The sequence below is a fragment of the Macaca nemestrina genome, chromosome 7 (genome assembly GCF_043159975.1).
Source record: "Macaca nemestrina isolate mMacNem1 chromosome 7, mMacNem.hap1, whole genome shotgun sequence".
Lineage (NCBI taxonomy): Eukaryota > Metazoa > Chordata > Mammalia > Primates > Cercopithecidae > Macaca > Macaca nemestrina.
In genome coordinates this window covers 13,175,116-13,197,255 of record NC_092131.1, presented here as the reverse complement: position 1 = coordinate 13,197,255, position 22,140 = coordinate 13,175,116, and the positions used below count along the sequence as shown (strand labels likewise).

At 47.7% G+C, this 22,140-nt stretch overlaps 1 protein-coding gene and 1 pseudogene across 1 annotated transcript; both read left to right on the top strand.

Annotated features, from left to right (window-relative positions):
• The first annotated feature begins 4,815 nt into the window (after positions 1-4,815).
• Positions 4,816-7,056, top strand: LOC105467662 (adiponectin receptor protein 1-like; annotated as a pseudogene).
• A 3,081-nt stretch (positions 7,057-10,137) lies between these two features.
• On the top strand, positions 10,138-21,881 carry LOC105467484 (putative serpin A13). Its single transcript, XM_011717099.3, has 5 exons — positions 10,138-10,326; positions 13,136-13,735; positions 15,627-15,897; positions 18,829-18,949; positions 20,754-21,881. The coding sequence occupies exons 2-5, from the start codon at positions 13,153-13,155 to the stop codon at positions 20,961-20,963; spliced, it is 1,185 nt and encodes a 394-aa protein (XP_011715401.2). The 5' UTR covers positions 10,138-10,326; positions 13,136-13,152; the 3' UTR covers positions 20,964-21,881.
• The last annotated feature ends 259 nt before the right edge of the window (positions 21,882-22,140 follow it).

Here is a 22,140-nt window from a genome sequence, read left to right as displayed (position 1 = left end):
ACCACTCAGGATCACAAATGCAATGTTAGCAGAATTAAGGGAGGACCACAGTGGGCTGGAGAGTGAACAGGAGAGGGAGAGAGGGAAGGCAAGACAGCGTGCAAATGCCTGTTTAGACTGGCCTTTAGGGAAGGAGAGAGAGAGGGTGGTGGGTAGTGAGTGCTAGGCTGAAGTTAGCCACAGTGCTTGACAGATGTGAGAGCCTTGAGCAAGCTTGCATAACCGTAGAAAGGATTCAGGAGGCAGGGTGACAAGCAACCAGGGTTGCAGAGTGGCACAACTCCTCAGGTTACAATTCACAGGTGGTTTGGCACCATCCTAAGGTTACGGTTCACAGGTGGTTTGACATTGCCTTCAACTCGGAGTTGCAGAATGAGCAGTCGGCCAGGCTGCGTGAAGCATTCCTGGGGAGGGCACAGGTGGAGGGCAAGGATCAAGGGTCAAGGCTTCCACTGTCATGGGAATGCAGGGAGGGCCTGGCGAGGGGGCTGGTGAGGGTGTGTGTTTATTGGGAGGATCAGGTGACCTCCTCTCCTCCAATGACTCTGATATTTCTAGTATAGGAGGCAAAGTCACCTGCTTAGTGATATTTGCCAGAGGTAGGGGCAGAAAAAGGAACAAAATGGGACAGAGAGTGGACCAGGGTGTCACGGCAGGTCAGCCAGGCTCACTGATAAGCGCCTTGGAGGTCCAGCTCCAGGAATTCTTGGTGGTTCCAGGCTTTACAGACAGTTGTGGAATCCCCCATCTGGTGGAATATTTCTCCATTCTTACCAGTCCCCTTGTGGGCTTCAAGAAGGCCAAGTGCTGATCAGAAGGACAGGAGTCAAGGGGGCTGGAGGTACAGACTAGAGAAGGGTTGACGTCATGGACTTGAGATCAGCACTGGGTGGTACAGATGAGGGCAGAGGGAGTTGATCACTGGGGAAGACTGAGGATGGGGAGATGGGGTGCCTAGGAGGCCCAAGAATGACCTGTGAGAAGTGCCATATGAACTATAAAAGCTACTTTTTCCCCTGAAGAGGATGTTTTCGCATTGACTCTCAGTTTTCTCACCTGTAAGGTGAAAACCATGATAGAGTGTGTATGTCTGTGTGCATCCGTGTGTAAGAAGTCAGCAAGTCACTGAAATGCTTGCTCCGGAGTCTGAACGTTCCTTTGACAGCAATTTAAAAACTCCTGAGATGATCTTTTCCATGTGAACTAACTCCTCATCCAGGCTGGCATGGCTTCTCGTCCCTTGACTGGAGCCAGATGACATAGCATTGGACAAGGCTCTGACATGCCCAACTCCTGTCCCCAGTCCCTCCTGGCCTCAGTCCAGGTGTCTAAGGAGCCTTACCACAGCCCAGGGTTCATTCCCTTCTGTGACTTCGGTCTGGAAATTGCTGGCTGACAACTGAGTTCCTCCCTTAAGGGAGCGTCTGGGCCCCAGGTCTGTGAGTGTGGGGCTTAGTTTCATTCTTCTCCCTCCCCTGGGAGCTGAGGGCACATCCACCTGCTGATCACTAACTATTGCCCTTAAATGGCTTCCTGACACTAGCTGCAGGGACAAGCCAGCCCCTGTCCTGGCTTATTACCTCCCTCACTACCCAGAAGTGAAGTCCAAGCCTGAGAGGCACTGACACCAATAAAAGACACCTACTTACTCTCTCATTCAGCCCACGCGAATTGTCAACCCTCCAAGTGCAGGCCCTGAGCTGCCCCTGGGGATTCCGAGGTAAAGAAAGTGGACCTGAAATTTGCCCTCATAGAATGTTCAATTTATCGAACAAGACAGAAAACTGAACATGGGCGTGACAGCAGCCCTGAGGAGTGGGGTACAGGATGTCCGGAGAGGGCAGGAACTAACTCCAGACTAGAAGAGTCAAGTTTGGTCTCCTAGAAGAACTGTCCTCAAATGCAAAATCCTGTACAGTGAAGAGGAGACACCAGGGAGACGTGCCAGCAGAAAAGGAGAGGGAGTGCGGTGTGGCCATGGAGCTAGAAGAAGATCCTATGGTCTGGATGACCGATGTTTGAGGGAACCATGGTCATCTGTGGAGCTAAAGAGAAAAACATGAACAAGAACATGCCTTGGAAACCATGTTAAGGATCTCAGAGTTTATTGAAAGAGTGGTGAGCCACAGTGAATATTATACACAGGGAGGCGTTATGATTAGATTTCACTAGAAAGACCTCCCTGGCTGAGCAGGGAAGAATGGATAGGGTATTGAGTGTGGACTTGGTGAAAAGAAGAGAACACAATGACCAAGAGTTTCAGCTTCGCTAGGAACTGGGAGAGGACAGAGAGGAAAGGAGACTAATTGGAGAGATATTTATGAGACAGAATTGAGGAGACTTCATGGTTGATTGTGTGGGGGACAGAAAGGAAGCAAAGACGGTACCCAAGTTGCTGGGTTGGAAACTTGGGGAACTGAAATCCACATGCCGTTCTATGAGCTAAGGATTATGAATAACGTTTTGTGCAGGAAGAAGATAAATCCTGATGTGGACATGTGGAGTTGGAGATGCCTGAATGCCATCTAAGAAGAGAAGTCCAATAGAGAATGGGCTCTATGGATCCGAAGTTCAGTAGGAAAATTTGGGCAGGAGGGATGGAATTGAGGATTTCTTCTCATCAAAAATGTGAGGACACTCCTGCCAAATGACTTCTAATTTTCCCTGTGCCATAGAAAGAGATGTTATCTGCTGAGTCCATCATGGGGAAGCAAAAAACCCAGAAGTCTGGAGGAGGGGAGATGAGGACACATCAGGAAACCTCGATGTTCTAGCAGGCACTAATAAGGGTCCCGTGGGGTCTGGAGACACCTGTGTCACTAACCTGTACAGGTGTGTGATTCCAGGTATACTCGGCAGTTCAGACATAGACAAAAAGGGGACAGACTGCAAGTGGCTACTGGAGCCAAAATTTCCCCCGGCTACAGGACAGAGGGACCATGAGTGGCTGACATAAGGAAAAATGAGTATATCTGAAAATATTGACCAGAGAGTCATTCAAATGATGGGATTTTCATATTCCAGGCCGGGGACATCAAGGAGCCATAATAGGAGGAGCTGATGGGTGATAAAGGTGTCTGGAAACAAGATGGTACTTTGAAGTTGAATAGGGGATGGTGCATTGAGGTTGAAGACACGGGATGATTCATATATTGCTAAAAGGGTTCCTTCCACTTGCTCAACATCCATTTTACATAGATCTACCAGCTGGGAAATGGGGAAACAATGTCCACAAATTCCATGCAGCTGATTCTCCTGTCTACTCCTCCTTTCTTCTCTGAGCCCTTCCTCTCGCCACACAGCTCCCCATGGTGACTTTCAAGTCGGCAAACCTTCAAAGTCCAGTTCAGATCTTGGTCACATGACTTTGGCCAAATTACCTGGCATCACTGTTACTGCCTCTGCTCTTGAATGATGGGAGAACATCTACTCTAGAGGACCATCAGGTGGATTACAAAGAATCATAATAACAACACATGTCGAAGACCTGGCTGGGTTCCACAACCCTGCTCCACTGCCTACAGCCTCTGCCACACCAGAAACACGCATGACACCCTCTTGGGCCCACAGGTGCTGCTAAGGGCTGTGATTGATGTGGCCAAGAAGGGCACAGAGGAATTAAGCTTCAATTCTCTACAAAGAAAACCCCACTGACCATTGTGCATTTCAACAGCCCTTTCCTGATGCCCATCCTCTCCGCAGATACCCAGAGCATCCTCTCTGGGCAGAATTATTGACCACAATAAAAAAAAAATGAAACAAAAATCACAACTTGTAAAGCAAACTGAACCAGTATATGCAAAACAGGTAAACTATACCCAACCATGACTTGTTACATGTACTGCCTACATCCAGAATGTATTGATAGCAGCATGTTCAGACCTATGTGCTCGAAGGCAAAGCCACAGAAAATGCTTCTAAGAGTGACTCCACACAGACTCAAAATGAGTTTTATAGATAAGAACACTGACTACTCACTTAGTTTACAAATCCTGGCCATGCTTTAGAAGTATCACTCAGAAACCACCATAGAGTAACTCCAGCCCATGAGACGCTGTATTTCCCTTAACTACCCTCTTTCAAGATTTTGCTGCACTGCCAGGATGGTGTTCTCCCTTGCTCAGAGAGTTTAATAAACCCAGCTTTGTTTGAGAGGAGTGAAGCACTGGCAAATGCTACAATGTGGATAAACCTTGAAAACATTATGCTAAGTGAAAGAAGCCAGGCACAAAGGCCACGTATTATATGATTCCATTTATGTAAAACATCCAGAACAGGTAAATTCACAGACGCAGAAAGCAGATTAGCGGTTGGCAGGGGTTAAAGGAGAGAAAGAATGGGGATGACTACTCAATGGGTAAGGAATCTCCTTTAGGGGTGATTATAATAGTTTGAAACCAAACGGAGGTAATGGTTACACAACATGTGAATGTACTAAATGTCACCAAATTGAACACTTTACAATGGTTAATTTTAGGTAACGTGAATTTTACCTCAATTAGAGAGAGAGAGAGAGATTAAATGTCATGTATAGAACTTATTTGGATCCTAATTGAAACAAACCAACTATAAAAAAAAAAAACAATTAGGGTCACGGTCACACACCTCTTCTGGCATGGGGAGGACACTGAGGATCAGGGTCTCTCTGCTGCAGGCCACTTGCAGTGCCATGGGATGTAGTGTGGGGCACCATGATCCGGTTCATGCCCATCAGCCCAGTTTTTCCACCATCGCAGGGAGATCTCTGCTCCTTGGGGCTGAGAAACCCCAACCTTTCCCCAAGATGAAGTTGCAGGGTATTGAGGTACCAGCCAGATGTCTTCTCACAAAGGGTCTGTGGTGGCACAGGAATGGGGATCCTGCCAGAAACAAGGAAACTGACACGATGGAACTGGTTGAACTCTGAACTGTGACCCCTGCTACAAGAGAAGGGCAAATGGGTAATCGCCAACCCAACCAAAGCTGAAGAAGAGCAAACATGCCCAGTGCCCAGGGAAGAAGAGGAGGAGGTGTGGGTACTGACACTTCCCCTGCAAGCCCACCACACCCTTGGCGAGCCAGGCGCAGAGCAGCAATGGGTGTGTGAGTGAGTGAGCGCGGGGTCTGGCCATTGCACACAGCCAGGCATACTGGCTGCTATGGCGGGGTGGGCCGCTCTAAGCACTGGTACAGGTGCTGGCTCCATGCAAGGCTGTGGCTGGACCAGATGTACCACACGTGGCTTCCGTTATGGGGCACCCACATCTGAACAAGGGGAACCTGGTGGCACCCAAAAGCTTGAAGACACGAGGAACCAAAGAGCCCCAAAGAGGGTGTCACAGCCCTGGCTTGGGGAGCCCCTAGGTCTGGGCTCCCCAGAACGTATCAGTTCTTCTCTCCTTCTTGTTGCAGTGGGTAGCTGCTTTCCACAGGCAGGTTGTCCTGACATCTTTTGGAGTCTGGCTGAGCCCAGGAATTTCATGGGTTCAGAAGGGAGGAAGTGCATGTTAATTGGTCCTTGGGTGGTCATGGGCAGGCCCAGAAAAAGCACCGTAAGTTCTCATTCTGCACCACAGAACCCCACCCAGAACTGGCAGCCCAGTCCCCAGGCTTCAGGCTGTCCCTGGCTTGAAGGTGGGGCTTCACTGGGGATCCACCCCTTTCAGCCCAGGAAACTGTCTGCCTCCTGCCATTAACATGCTGTCTACAGCATTCAGGCTGTTTGTGCTGAGAGGTGCCTGCAGGCCCACCTCGAGCCACCCTCAGCATCCCCTTGGCCTCCCTCCTGTGCCTGTCGGAACACAAAGTCCGGAGGGTGCTGAGGTGGCAGGGGGCTGGCATGTCAGTACTGCCCTGATTGTGCACACATCCAGCTGGCTTGTGACAGCACCTGGGCTTGGCCACAACTTTGCTCCACACTGGAGTGGACACCGGGAGTGGGAGCAGGCACTTTAAAACCTGCGGGAACAAGGGACTTCCTGGGTCCCCAAGAGCACAGAGATACCTGGGTCTGGAGTTGAGGATGGGAGGCTGCAGCTGCACCTGAATGCATGGGGGTCCCACCCCACCAATTCAGTAGGGGACGGGGCTCCCTACTGTTACCAGCCCCAACTGGCTCCACAGAGCATGCAACCCTGGCCGTGCATTCCCCGTCCCCTGCCCAGTGCTGCTGGCATCCCCGCAGTGGCAGCTCCAGACAAGCTGCTGCCACCATCAATATGATGGGCTCCCTGACTGGCTGAAGGACAATGACTGTCTGCTATATGGCCATAGACAACCCATGTCCTCCTTCTGGGCTTGCTCCAGGAGCATCTTCTATATCCATACAGAAACTGGCAACATCTGGACCCCTCTGCTTGGTTTCGTGCTGTTTCTCTTTTTGGAAATATTGACCGTACTCAGACCAAATATGTACTTCACGGCCCCTCTACAGGAGAAGGTGGTTTGGGGGATATTCTTTGTGGGTGCAGTGCTCTGCCTCAGCTTCTCCTGGCTCGTCCACACTGTCTACTGTCATTCAGAGAAAGTCTCTCGGACCTTTTCCAAACTGTACTATTCGGGGATTGCTCCACTGCTTACAAGGAGCTTCGTCCCCTGCCTCTGTTACTCCTTTTACTGCTTCCCACAACCACAGCTCATCTACCCCTCTATCATCTGTGTCCTGAGCATCTTTGCCATCATTGTGACAATGGGACCGGTTTGTCACTCCTAAGCACCGGCAGACAAGGGCAGGGGTGTTCCTGGGATTTGGCTTGAGTGGCATTGTGCCCACCATGCACTCTACTATTGCTGAGGGCTTTGTCAAGGCCACCACGGTGGGCCCGATGGGCTGGTTCTGCCTCATGGCTGTGATGTACATCACCAGAGCTGGCCTTTATGCTGCTCAAATTCCTGAGCGCGTCTTTCCGGGAAAATTTGACATATGGTTCCAGTCTCAGCAGATTTTCCATGTCCTCATGGTGACAGTGGCCTTTGTCCACTTCTGTGGGGTCTCCAACCTTCAGGAATTCCATTACAGCTGAGAAGGTGACTGTACTGATGACTCCCTTCTCTGAGCCTTCCCATCTGAGGGGTGGAGGAGGAACTTCCCAAGTGCTTTTATTTTATTTTTATATTTATATTTTTTGAGACAGTCTCTCTCTGTCACCCAGGCTGGAGTGAGGTGGTGCCATCTCGGCTCACTGCAACCTCTGCCTCCTGGGTTCAAGCAATTCTCCTGCCTCAGCATCCTGAGTAGCTGAGACCACAGGTGTGCACCACCACACTCAGCTAATTTTTGTATTTTTTACTAGAGATGGGGTTTCACCATGTTGGCCAGGGTGGTCTCAAATTCCTGACCTCAAGTGATCTACCCACCTTGGCCTCCCAAAGTGCTGGGATTATAGGCATGAGCCACTGTGCCCAGACCAGGTGCTTTTTAAAAATAACTTCTTCACTAAAGTAAGAGGAGGAGTCTGAGTTGTCTGTTTCTAGAAAAAACTCTTAGAGATTTTAGTACCAACCAACTTCAGCCCACTTTCACACCCGCTGGACAATAAAGTTTCTATTTCCATTCTCCTAGATGAGGATGGGGCATGGTAAAACTTAGCCATCCCCTCCTCAGCAGTCACCCTCCTTGGCAAAGCAACTACCGAACCCCACAGAGATGGTACTTTGAACCTCATGTTGAGGTTTTACCCCAACCATTTTGGGAAAATTATGAAGTGGAACTCTTGAGAAATTTGCTTTTTTTCTTGAAGAAAATGTACCTCCCTTACCCCCATCCTTACTTTGTATCCTGGCTTATAACAGGCCATCCATTTTTGTAGCACACTTTTCAAAACAATTGTATAACCTGGTCCCATCTTTCTAGGGCCTGAATCTGCTTACATAGCAGAAAGAATGAAGCCAACTCTTAAGCAGCCCGGCTAATCATAGAAGTGTGTCCACGCTTGAAGTAACTTGAGTTTTAGTGTGTTTTTTCTTGTCAGAGTAATGTAAAATTTAAATGGGGAAAGATATTTACTATTTAATACTAAGCTTTAAAAAGAAATCTGCTATCATTGCTATGTATCTTGATGCAAAGACTGTGATGTTAATAAAAGAAAGTACAGAAGACACTTGACATTCAAAGAAAAAATGATTAGGAATCAGTTAGGGAAACAATGGCTTGATAACATTAAGAAATTATTGTTTTTAAAAGTGTGACATGCTATTACAATTAAGATTTTTTTCCCAATTTTTGTACATAAAATGAAATATTTTATAGGATTTGCTTTGAAATATTCCACAGGAAGAAAGAGATTGGAAGGTGTCAAAAAATGATATTGGTCTTATATTGAAAAGAACTGAAGCTGCTGATGGGCATACAGGGGCGCATTGTACCATTCTCTCTATTTTTTTATAGGTTTGCATTTTTCCATAACAAAAAAAAATCCTCCAGAAATCCCACTCTTGGGTATCTACCCAGAGGAAAAGAAGTCATTATACAAAAAAGATACCTGCACACACGTTTATAGCAGGACAATTAGCAACTGCAAAAATATGGAACTAGCCAAAATGCCCATCAGTCAAGGAGTGGATAAAGAAACTGTGGTCTATATATACCATGGAATACTACTCAACCATGAAAGGAACAAAATAGTGGCATTCACAGCAACCGGGAGGGAACTGGAGGCCATTGCTCTAAGTGCAGTAACTGAGGAATGGAAACCCAAACATTGTATGCTCTCACTTATAAGTGGGAGCTAAGCTGTGAGGACGCAAAGACACAAGAATGATACAGTGGACTCTGGGGACTCTGGGGACTCTGGGGAAAGGGTGGGAGGGGTGTGAGGGGTAAAAGACTATGAATAAGGCACAGTGTACACTGCTTGGATGATGGGTGCACCCAACTCTCAGAAATCACCACTAAAGAACTTATTCATGTAACCAAATACCACCTGTTCCACCAAAACGTATTGAAATATAAATAAATAAATAAATAAATAAAATTTGATTGTGGTGATGGCCATATAATTCTGTCAATATACTAAACATATTGAATGACACAGTTTGAGTGGGTGAAATGTATAATATATAAATTATATCTCAATAAAGCCATTAAAAAAAATCCTTGAGGGCAGGATTTGCCTTATTCCCCAGTACTTAATGCATCATCCTCACATGCAGTAAGCATTCCATGATGAATGAATGAATTAGTGAATGAATGAATACAATGAATCTCATAATAGACCCCTGTGGTGCCATCCGTGATGTGAACATCAAGAATTGAAGGTTTTAGGAAGTCAACAAGAGGTGACGGTGTGGCTATTGATGTCAAGACAGTGGATAAGCAGAGCAAAAATATAGTAATAACAAGCAAAGCTGGAAGAAAATTAATTCTGGCTCAGACCCATTTTCTCCTGGGAATCTTATCTGCACTCAATCTGCAGGTCCTCTTGTGCCATCCCTGCCTCCAAGCCAGCTCAGGAAAGACAAAGCATTTGATTCGCTAAGGCTTTGCAAACACTCTTTCTGTTGAGTACATATTAACTTTTCTGTTCACATTGCATGAAAGGGGAAAGTTCTATCGACTTTCTCAAAGAAGCAATCATTACATTGTAACTAGCCATTACAACTTAAAAGGTATTAGAGCCCGAATGAAAAAGCAATTATGACATTTAAAAATACCGTAACTCAAGCTCCTTGGAGGCAAGAACTCTGACTTGGGCGTCTCTGTTTTCTTGTGATGAGCACAGTGTCTGACACAACAGTTAAGTGTCCATAATGTGTGTTGGGCAAAAGAATGTGACCAGGAGAGGGCAGAGCATCGCTCCAATTTGCTCAGCCTTTTGCTAGAACCTCTATGTATATCACTAGGCTTAACTTTCCTGTCAACCTTGAGCAGTAAGGAGGGCAGGGGAAGAAACTGAGGCCTGGGAGTGTCAGGCACAACAAAAGTGGTGGAACCTGCACCCAGGACACCCGCCCCAATTCCAGGACACCCGCCCCGATTCCAGGACACCCGCCCCGATTCCAGGACACCCGCCACGATTCCAGGACACCCGCCACAATTTCAGGACACCGGCCCCAATTCCAGGACACCCGCCACAATTCCAGGACACCCGTCACGATTCCAGGGCACCGCCCACGTTCTTCTCCACACACGGATTTCCACATAACCCTAATGGAGGGCAGATTGTTTTCCTCTGCTGGTTTTTGCCAAGGGTGGACACTGAGCCAAGGGCAGCCTTATTCAGTCTGAGTTATTCCCAGAAATCCAGCCCATCACAACCCTCCCTGAGGAACGCAGTTTTTCAAGGGCCGTTAAACCTGCCGAATCTCCCCCAGCTCCTCCAAAAGCTCACGGAAAGCATTCACTTTCAGGTGAGTTGGGGGCTGTGGGTGGGGCTAGATCCCCAGTTCCCCAGCTGACTTGTTGAACTTGCCACAAGTTAGATCATCATGCTACACACACCTACACACACACACACACACACTCACGTGCCCACTGTGCAACAGGAGCTGTGCATATAGGCAACAGTCTGGAGTGGTGCCGACTCACCCTGCCTCCATGGCCTCAAGCATGCTCTTGCCTCTGCTGAAACCCCCAAATCCCTTTCCTGCCTCTCTCTTGCTCCATCTTCCAGTTTCAGTTCAGGTGCCACCTCCTCCAGGAAGCCTTCCAGGAACTTCTACCTTCCATGCCTCCTATAGGCTCCTCATTCACCCTTTGTGGTTCGCCTCTAAATGCTATCGTCCTTTCCTCACTGAGCTGTAATCAGCTCCCCGCATTTCCCTGCAATCACTGGCATGTTCCTTCTAGGCAGGGCCCAGGCTGCCAGTCCCTGTTGCCCTGACTGCTGAATATTCATTCAGTGAGTGAGTCAGCAAGTACATGAATGAGCGTCTTTCGGGGCCTCAGTGTTCCTGTCTGTCCAAGGCCCAGGTTAGACCAGGGCATCCTTTCTGCTCAAAAGCTCCATGGTTGTGGGCCCTCAGAGGAAGCCTCTGCTGCTGCTAGGTTCCAACTACACCCTCACCAGCAGGGCACAATGGAACCCCACCTAGAGAATGCGAACTTGGACAGAACACTGGACCCGAGACAGCTTGTCACCAGCCTGGCCATGCAGCACACACCACCCTGCGCAGATCTCTGCCTGTCTGTCCCACAGGACCCGAGCCTCCCCCAGGGAACGACTGTGTCTCTTTCATATTGTGTCCCCAGCGTACAATTCAAGTCCTGACATGCAGCAGACGTTTTGTCTATGTTTGTTCAATGAATGAATGAGAGAATGAATGAAAGTTAAAGACAAGACAATGAAAGTACAAACTTCAGCAAAACCAAGATATTCACCACAGCAGATTACCAGGCAAATGGGTAAATGGAGATAGTTGGTTCTCTGTCAATAAGTAAATCGCAGGGAACAGAGGCTTTCCTGGAGGCTGAGGCTGAGGCTGAGCTGATTGTTTCTTACGCAGATGAGGAAGCTCAAGTTCAGAAAGGCCCAGGGCTGCCCAAGGTCCCATGGAAAATCAGAGGCAGGACAAGGGGTTGTGATGATGGTCGATTCTGTCAGTTATTAACCCAAGCCTAGAGTGGACATGTGAGGCCAAGCACTTGTGGCAGAGAAAGCTAGGAATGGTCCAGTGTTAGGTCCCAGAGAGGCAGGAAAACGCCTGTGCTCTAGGTAAGGCAGAAGCCCTAGAAGGAGGCCCCCCAAAGGTTAGCCCATGAAAGTTTTGTTTTTTCCAACAAATATTGTTGAGAGAGCACTCTGCGCTGAGCGCTAGGAATGAACCATGCATGAGACAGAGTATCTGCTCTCATGGAGCTTGTCTTCTAGTGGAGAAACCAGACAAACATGTCCTATCATGCCAGATGGGCATCAGAAAAACCAGGCAGGGTGAGGGTGGCAAGGGCAGAGGTGGGGTCTCTCTGGGGAGGTGACCTTTGAGCCGACAACTGAGTGAAGGAAGGAAGTGAGCTGTGGAAAGGGTCAGAGCAAGGCTGCTCCAGGCAGCCAACAGCAAAAACACAGGTCCTGAGCAGGAAGAAGAAGCTTGGTAAGTTCTAGACTAGCAAGAAGGCCAGGATGGTTGGAGCAGAGGGAGGGAGGGAAAGGATGATCAGAAGGAGGTCAGAGGCCAGGCATGGTATCTCATCCCTGTAATCCCAACATTTTGGGAGGCCGAGGTGGGCAGATCTCCTGAGGTCAGGAGTTCGACCAGCCTGGACAATATGGTGAAACCGTGTCCCTACTAGGAAATTACTTGAATCTGGGAGGTGGAGGTTGCAGTGAGCCTAGATCACGCCACTGCACTCCAGCCTGGGTGACAGAGCAAGACTCTGTCTCAAAAAAAAAAAAAAAGAGGATGCGAGAAAGGCTAGCAGGGCCCTGTCATGTAGGGCCTCCTAAGGTGTGGTGAGAAACACAGGATTTCTCTTGGTTGCTATAGGGCCATTGGAAGTCTCTAGCAGGGAGTGAACGCATCTGATTTTCCTGTTAAAAGTATCACAGTGGTTCCCTAAGTGGGGCCCAGGACCAGCTCAGATCCTTGCCAAAATGGATTCCATACTCCACGGAGGCCTGCTGAGTCAGACCACTGGAAGGGAGGCCCCAAGTCCGCTGCCACTCCTGGGGCTCTCTGTGCCGGCTCCTGGGCTGAGTGTGCTCTGTGCACACTTTGAATTTCTGTAGCCTTGTGATGTGGGGATTCTTAGCAGCATCCCACAGAGTGGAAGCCAAGGTCCTAAGAGGCAAGGCCACTTGCCTAAGGTTGCTGGGCTTATGCGAGCAGAGCCCTGGACTCCTTGCTGTACCATGAGGCACCTCCTAGCCCTCCTCTCCTTACAAGCTTCCTGCAAGTCTAAGGTCAGGGATAAGAAGTGGGGCTCAGATGGGCTAAGTGGATCACCCAAGGTCGTAGATCTGGGATGTGGCGCAGCCAGGATTCATAGAAGGGTCCTCTGGACGAGGGGCTCTGACTTTGTCCAGAGATCCCCCATGTCTGTCTGTGAGCAGGAAGCTGTGGAGTGGGGAGGAGGGGATGGGAAGGGAGCCCCCAGGAAAGGCAAGGAGAGCCTTGAAGTATTTGCTGGGTGCCTGGCACAGGGCAGACACTTTGTGAATATCACACATTATCGTTATCATTACCATTGACATTGTTGTCCTCTCTGCCACGCTGCTTTCAGACCAAGGACCCCAGAGGATGGAAGCCCCTTGGTGGTGGCCGCTGGTCACTGTGCTCATGGCTGGGGCTCATTGTGTGGCTCTGGTTGACCAAGAAGCTTCGGATCTCATCCATTCTGGCCCCCAGGACAGCAGCCCTGGGCCTGCCCTGCCCTGCCACAAAATCTCTGTGAGCAACATAGACTTTGCCTTCAAACTCTACAGACAGTTGGCTGTGAACGCCCCTGGAGAGAACATTCTCTTCTCCCCGGTGAGCCTCTCCCTGGCTTTGGCCATGCTTTCTCGGGGGGCCCCAGGGGCCAGCAGGACCAAACTCCTGGAGGGCCTGGGGTTCAACCTCACTGTGGTGCCTGAGGCGGAGATCCAGGAGGGCTTCTGGGATCTGATGCTCAGGCTCCCTGGGCAGGGTCCCCGGCTCCTCTTGACCATGGCCCAGCACAGGTTCAGTGGCCTGGGCACAAGGGCCAACCAGAGCCTAGAGGAGGCCCAAAAACACATTGACGAATACATAGAGAAGCAGACCCAGGGGAAGCTTGGGGCCTGGGAGAAGGACCTCAGCAGTGAAACCACAGCAGTTCTGGTGAATCACATGCTCCTCAGAGGTAAGCGTGTGTGCCCAATGCAAACCTCCTTCCCAGAATCCCAGAACCCAGGTTCCAACCACACCCGAGCCCCACCCCTCACAGCAGCTGGAAAGTGTCCCCTCCTGACTTAGATATAGGTGACACTCAGTGAGTGTCTGCCCCTGAGTTCTTGATGTCTCTACTTGAATGCCTCCAGTAACACGGAACTCATCTCCTTCTCCATGTTAATGACACTGGAAGAGTTTGTTTTTAAAGAAGAGTTTTTCAAACTTAATGTGCATATGAACTTTCTAGAGAGTTTGTTTAATGCAGGTATCTCGTACCTATCCTAAGTGATTCTGATTTCAGTGGGGTAAGTCCAAGACCCATGACCTTGCGTTTGAAGAAGCCCACCTCCCTTCCTCACACAGGTGATTCTGCTAATGGAAGACTATGAGCTCCCCTTTGAGTAACTCTAGAAGCCACCACTGTATTAAGGAACCTGAATTTCCTTCCTCTGGCAGGCCTTAGGAGGCATGGATTAGAGCAGGAAGAGTCCTAAATTTTTTTTTAAGTCCTTAATTTTTTCCAAGACAGTGAACAGGCTGCATGTCCCCACCATTGTGTGTGTTTAAACAATACAGTCATGACATTCAATCCACCGCTGTTAATGCCTGACTTAGTTTAATAGACCACATGATGCCATGGTGGCCATTTGGGGGCGGGCAGGGGACGCTTGTTGTTATCCCCTTGTTCTCATTCAGGACTCAGGAGGTGAACTCAGTCCTCACATTCGTACAGTGCTCTGTAGATCTCAAAGTGTGTGTACCCCACAATCTCTCTTGACTCTCACGTGGGTGAAACAGACCAGTCTTATCTTAGCAGATATGCCTAAGATCAACGTTCCCATTTTACAGATGAGAAAACAGATTTTTTAAAAAGAAAAAAGCTTATTTGCCTGAGCCAGTGAGGCGTCACTCAAATATGCATCTATGACTGTTGATGGTGTTTATTTGTAGGCATGGTTACACATACACACACATATATTGACTACAAAGTTCTTATTAACATGCCGGCTCTGCGCATATTTAATTTTAATTCTCATCACAACCCAACAAGATAGATATCGTGTCCACTTGATAGATGAGAAACTGACGCAAAGTGGGGTAACTTGCCCTAGATTTCAAAGCCAGGCAGAACCCAGCCTTCAAATCCACACCTACATTCAAGAAGCTTGTGCCACAGTGATAACATTTTTTCTTTTTCTTTTTCTTTTCTTTTTTTTTTTTTTTTGAGACAGAGTCTCGCTCTGTCGCCCAGGCTGGAGTGCAGTGGCCGGATCTCAGCTCACTGCAAGCTCCGTCTCCCGGGTATACACCATTCTTCTGCCTCAGCCTCCCGAGTAGCTGGGACTACAGGCACTCGCCACCTCACCCGGCTAGTTTTTGTATTTTTTTTTTAGTAGAGATGGGGTTTCACCGCATTAGCCAGGATGGTCTCGGTCTCCTGACCTCGTGATCCACCCATCTCAGCCTCCCAAAGTGCTGGGATTACAGGCTTGAGCCACCGCACCTGGCTACATTTTTTCTTAAAAATTAACCACCTCCAGGAGAGATTAAGGAGATGAGAGAGCATTTGTGTTTATGTGATTATAATCTTATTATACTATTGTAATAGTTTCTAATAGTATTGATCATTTTCAAATGAGGACAGAAGCTCAGGGAGGCTCCGGGCTCAGCCCCAGGGCCACACAGGTACTAAGGGACCTCTCAGGAGTGAGTTATTGAGTGGGACTTGGCTTCCTGAGTGTGGACTCCAAGATTCCAGCATCCAAGGTGCTTTCCCCACTCCCACAAGCTGCCAGAAGGGTGACCCCAAGCCCGTTCTCGGTTCTCTGTGAGGATGACGTTTGTGTTGCTCTTCCCCTCAGCTGAGTGGATGAAACCCTTTGACTCACGTGCCACCAGCCCAAAGGAGTTCTTTGTAGATGAGCACAGGGCTGTGTGGGTGCCCATGATGAAGGAGAAGGCCAGCCACCGCTTCCTGCACGACCCTGAGTTGCAATGCTCTGTGCTGCAGATGGACCATGCTGGGAACACCACCACCTTCTTCATCTTCCCCAACAGGGGCAAGATGAGGCAGCTGGAAGATGCCTTGCTGCCCGAAACACTGATTAAGTGGGACAGTCTGCTCAGGACCAGGTAGCCCGCACACAGCAGAGCCCCGGGAAGGCCGGGCCCCACCTTCTCCCTCAGCCACTGTAAAGTGTCCCCAGGGCACAGTCACCTCAAGGGCGTTATCACCCCAGGACACTGTCACCTCCAGGGCACGGTCACCCCAGGACACTGTCCCTGCTCAGAGCACTGTTATCCACCACGATGCTGTCACATCACCCAGGACATCTCACCTCCAGGACACTGTCATCCCTCAGGATATTGTCACCTTCCCAGAATACTGTCACACCCCAGAACACTGTCGTTCCCCAGTCACTGTTATTTCTAGGACACTGTCACCCCACAGGTATTGTCACCCCTCCAAGACACTATTGCCCTCAGGACACTATCACCTTCCACCCATAGCATCATCACCCCCAGAATACGTTGTCATGGCACTGTCACCGCAGGGACACAGTTACCCCCTGGGATGCTGTCACCTCCATGGTATTGTTCCCCCTCAGGGCTCTGTCACTCTCCAGGGCACTGTTATTGCATCCTTGAAGATATCAGTTTGGGTTCTGGGGAGGAAGGACTGGAGAGAGCACTGGCCCAGAAGTCTGGAGGCTGGTCCCAAGTCCCACCTCTGCTGCAGACACAGTGACTTGTCATGGGCTCCCTTGGCCCCTTACGCTGTTGAAGAGCCTGGTGCTCTGGTCTCTCCCAGTCTCAGCCTTCTCCCTCCTCGGCCTTTTTTTCTGTGTTCCCAACTCCCCCATGCTTATTCCTGGAACCTACTGAGCTCCCTGCAGTTTCCTGAACTTGCCAGGCTGTTCCTCAGCCCTGGGCTTTTGTGTGTGCAAATTCCTCATCCTGACGTGCCCTTTCTTGACCCAGCCCTCTCTGGGATTCTTATTCTTTATTCATGGCATAGCAGAGCTATCACTTGCTCTGTGAAGGCTTGACAGATCCCCAGAACAGGCAAGGTGTGCCCGCTCTGGGTTCCTGGGAACATCATTGTATCACCTGCTATTATCACATGAGAATGACACTGTCCTTGTAGGGCTTCCATGTCAGTGTAGTTACAACCCCCTTCCCACACTGAGGTGAATTGGTGATGGTATGCCTTTTAGAAAGCTCACACCCAAGTCTTTGCTGTTGTGAATAGTTCTGCAATAAACATACGTGTGCATGTGTCCTTATAGCAGCATAATTTATAATCCTTTGGGTATATCCCCAGTAATGGGATGGCTGGGTCATATGGTACATCTAGTTCTAGATCCTTGAGGAATCGCCATACTGTTTTCCATAATGGTTGAACTAGTTTACAATCCCACCAACAGTGTAAAAGTGTTCCTATTTCTCCACATCCTCTCCAGCACCTGTTGTTTCCTGACTTTTTAATGATCGCCATTCTAACTGGTGTGAGATGGTATCTCATTGTGGTTTTGATTTGCATTTCTCTGATGGCCAGTGATGATGAGCATTTTTTCATGTGTCTGTTGGCTGTATGAATGTCTTCTTTTGAGAAATGTCTGTTCATATCCTTTGCCCACTTTTTGATGGGGTTGTTTGTTTTTTTCTTGTAAATTTGTTTGAGTTCTTTGTAGGTTCTGGATATTAGCCCTTTGTCAGATGAGTAGACTGCAAAAATTTTCTCCCATTCTGTAGGTTGCCTGTTGACTCTGATGGTAGTTTCTTTTGCTGTGCAGAAGCTCTTTAGTTTAATTAGATCCCATTTGTCAATTTTGGCTTTTGCTGCCGTTGCTTTTGGTGTTTTAGACATGAAGTCTTTGCCCATGCCTATGTCCTGAATGGTACTACCTAGGTTTTCCTCTAGGATTTTTATGGTATTAGGTCTAACATTTAAGTCTCTAATCCATCTTGAATTAATTTTCGTATAAGGAGTAAGGAAAGGATCCAGTTTCAGCTTTCTACTTATGGCTAGCCAATTTTCCCAACACCATTTATTAAATAGGGAATCCTTTCCCCATTTCTTGTTTCTCTCAGGTTTGTCAAAGATCAGATGGCTGTAGATGTGTGGTATTATTTCTGAGGACTCTGTTCTGTTCCATTGGTCTATATCTCTGTTTTGGTACCAGTACCATGCTGTTTTGGTTACTGTAGCCTTGTAGTATAGTTTGAAGTCAGGTAGCGTGATGCCTCCAGCTTTGTTCTTTTGACTTAGGATTGTCTTGGAGATGCGGGCTCTTTTTTGGTTCCATATGAACTTTAAAGCAGTTTTTTCCAATTCTGTGAAGAAAGTCATTGGTAGCTTGATGGGGATGGCATTGAATCTATAAATAACCTTGGGCAGTATGGCCATTTTCACGATATTGATTCTTCCTATCCATGAGCATGGTATGTCAACCCAAATGTCCATCAGTGACAGATTGGATTAAGAAAATGTGGCACATATACACCATGGAATACTATGCAGCCATAAAAAAGGATGAGTTTGTGTCCTTTGTAGGGACATGGATGCAGCTGGAAACCATCATTCTTAGCAAACTATCACAAGAACAGAAAACCAAACACCGCATGTTCTCACTCATAGGTGGGAACTGAACAATGAGATCACTTGGACTCAGGAAGGGGAACATCACACACCGGGGCCTATCATGGGGAGGGGGGAGGGGGGAGGGATTGCATTGGGAGTTATACCTGATGTAAATGACGAGTTGATGGGTGCAGCACACCAACATGGCACAAGTATACATATGTAACAAACCTGCACGTTATGCACATGTACCCTACAACTTAAAGTATAATAATAATAAATAAATTTTAAAAAAATAAATAAAAATAAATAAATATAAACTACCTAAAAAAAAAAAAAAAAAAAAAGAAAGCTCACACCCACTGCCCCTCCGAGAATGGGATGGAGCGGGTGTGTGGGTCAGAGGGACCCCAAGCAGGGAAGAAGGTGAGAGGCTGTTTCAGGATCTTTACTGCAACCCAATTTCTGTCTCTCCACAGAGAACTCGATTTCCACTTCCCCAAATTTTCCATTTCTAGAACCTACAGACTGGAGATGCTCCTCCCACAAGTGACTGTGGGTGGAGGCTTCCCTGGGCAGCCTGGACTGAACATCTCTAAAGTAGGTTGGGGTCGGTGTGTTCAGAGGGCGTCTCAGTGTCTTTTGATGAACACTGGAGGGAGATGTCCAGGACCTCTTTAAAGACAGGAGACGCTATTTCTTTTAACTTTGCAAGTTGCTATTTGCTTCCTTGCGTTGATTCTGCGACTGCCACCTGCTTTGTCAAGACACTGGGGATCTCAAAGGAAATAAGGAAAGGGAAGGCAGATATGCAAATTGTGTCCCCAGGTTGGAAGTGCAGAGGACGCTTCCTGGGGAGATCATTCCTGCTTTTAGACCTAAAGTACAAGTTATGTAAAAAAAAAAAAAAAAAAAAAAAAAAAAAGGTGGGGGAACTGACAGGGAACATGGGGAACAGCTTGGTCCTCAGGGAACTGAAGATTTCCCAGTCTTCCATGATCTAGTCATCACCCTCCTGTCCAGACTATGTTTCCTACTATTCACAGCATCCTGCTCAACTGAACTTCACGGTATCCTACATGCCCCCACAGTTTTCACCTTCTGACTTTGGCTCAGACTTTTTTTTTTTTTTTTCCGAGACAGAGTCTTGCTCTGTCGCCCAGGCTGGAGTGCAGTGGCGCGATCTCGGCTCACTGCAAGCTCCGCCCCCCGGGTTCATGCCATTCTCCTGCCTCAGCCTCCCGAGTAGCTGGGACTACAGGCGCCCGCCACCTCGCCCGGCTAATTTTTTTTTTTTTTTTTTTTTTTGGATTTTTAGTAGAGACGGGGTTTCACCGTGTTAGCCAGGATGGGCTCAATCTCCTGACCTCATGATCCGCCCGTCTCGGCCTCCCAAAGTGATGGGATTACAGGCGTGAGCCACCACGCCCAGCCCAGACTTTTTAATTTCAAACCACCCAAAATGTTCTCCCCCATCTCTGAATATTCAAGTTATATCAATTCTTCAAGGCCTTGCACAAATGTTACCTCCTCCATGAAGGTTTCTCTGTTGTTATCCTTCACCCCCACACTCAAAGCAGAAAGAAATCTCTCCTGATAACTTTCCACTCTTGCTTTCTTTACCTGTCTTATCTTCCCGATCAAATGATGAGCTTTTTTAAAGTCAGTCAAATCCATGTTTCTATCCCTACCATCCCCGGCACAGTGGAGTACACAGCATCGGTACTCAATAAATGCACACGGAATAAACTCATGAATAAACGAGTGATTGAATGAGTGAGGATAAATTAGCAAAATGAAGTGAATGAAAGATTAAGTCAATAATGATTGGGTGAAAGAGTGGTTGGATGAATACATGAATGAATGGATGGAGAAATGGGTGAATAGACAGATAGATGCTGGTGTGATATTCAAAATATACTGCAACCAGTAAAGTGCAGATGCCAGCCATAAAAATGGATATAGATGGGGAGACTGGTGATTGGATGAATGAATAGGTGAATAGTGAATAGCTGGAATCACGGATAGAAAGATGCATGGGTAGCAGGGTGCATGGATGATGCGTGGATGGGTGGGTAAGTGAGTGGTGCATGGACAGGTATATGAATACATAAGTGGTGCATGCAGAGGTAAGTAGATGGTTGAGAGGTGTGGAGTATGGTTGGCTGGCTGGCTGGTTGAATGGATCAATGATGGATGGACAACAGTCAGGCAGAAGTATGTAAGAGTAGTAGATGGATAGTGAATTTTTTAAAGAGTAGATAGAAGAATCACTGACTGGGTAAGTGAGTAGATAGATACATATGGGGTTAAGTAACAGAACAGAAAAAAATTGGTCCCAACATAAAGGCCTGGTTTGTCCTTCCTATGGGGTGGCTTGATGATTCTAGAATTTTCCTTGCAGGTCACTCATAAGGCCATGATGACTCTGGATGAGAAGGGCTCTGAAGCTGCTGCAGCCACCAGCATTCAGCTCACCCCCAGGCCTCACCCAGACCTTGACCTCTCACCCACTCCAGGCACTGAGTTCAGTTGGCCCTTCCTGGTGATGACTTTCCACATGGAAACGGGAAGCATGCTTTTTCTGGGGAAGATTGTAAATCCACTGGGATAACACCCCCTCAGACATGCTGGGTGACTCAGAGGGAACAGAATGGCCTACACAGCAGGGACCTTCTATTATAGACTCCAGTTAAATGAAAAGTTGCATATACCTGGGTTTTTTTGCTTGGTTTTCACAGGAACCCATGGGGGTAAGGTGATTAAGGCTATTCTCCCTGCACACAGGCAGTAACTACCATTGAGCAAACACCCACTATGTACCAAATGCTTTCTATCTTTTATCTCATTTTTAAATGAATTATCACAACAATCCAACAAAATGAGTATTTTGTTGAACCGTATGAAATTGCTTATATTTGGATTGTACCTATATTTTGTAAATATTTTTAAAAAAGGCAACTTCTAATGATTCAATCCTTCTCATAGCTGAGGATCAGAGAATTTCAGAGACGTGCTCCAGCTCACTGAGCTAGAAAGCAGGTGAGCTGCTTTCCAGTCTTATCCATTTTGCTAAATTAATGAATCTCAAACTTTACTGTATGCACAAATTCCCTGTGTGTCTTTTTAGAAAGCAAATTTTGATTCAACAGGTCTGGGATGGGGCCTGAGGTCCCATATTTCTCACAAGGTCCCAGTGATGCTGAGGTTACCGGCAGGGTGGCTACATGTTGAGCAGCAGGTTGCTAAACGCACTTGCCCCCATGATCCCAAAAGAGGTTAAGTTGGTGTGACCAGCAGGGCAGGGGAGTGGCATTGGTCCCTTAATTCATGTGTGGGGCTGAGAAAAATATGAGCAACACCTTTTTGCAGCCTACAGACAAAGCCTGCTTTAGGGCCACCTATTAATGAGTAGAATGGGAAAAATGAGTGTCCTAAAGATTTTTTTTGCCCAGTCTAGACACACAGCGGGTATTTGTAACTGTCTGTACCCACTGTATTAGTCTGTTCTTATGCTGCTAATAAAGACATACCCAAGACCAGGTAATTTGTTTTTTTTAAATAAAAGGTTTAATGGACTCACAGTTCCACATGACTGGGGAAGCCTCACGATCATGGTGGAAGGTGAAAGAGGAGAAAGGCATGTCTTACATGGCGGCAGGCAAGAGCGCATGTGCAGGGGAACTGCCCATTATGACGCTGTCAGATCTCATGAGACTTATTCACTATCATGAGAACAGCATGAGAAAAACCCACCCCCATGATTCAATTACCTCTCACCAGGTCCCTCC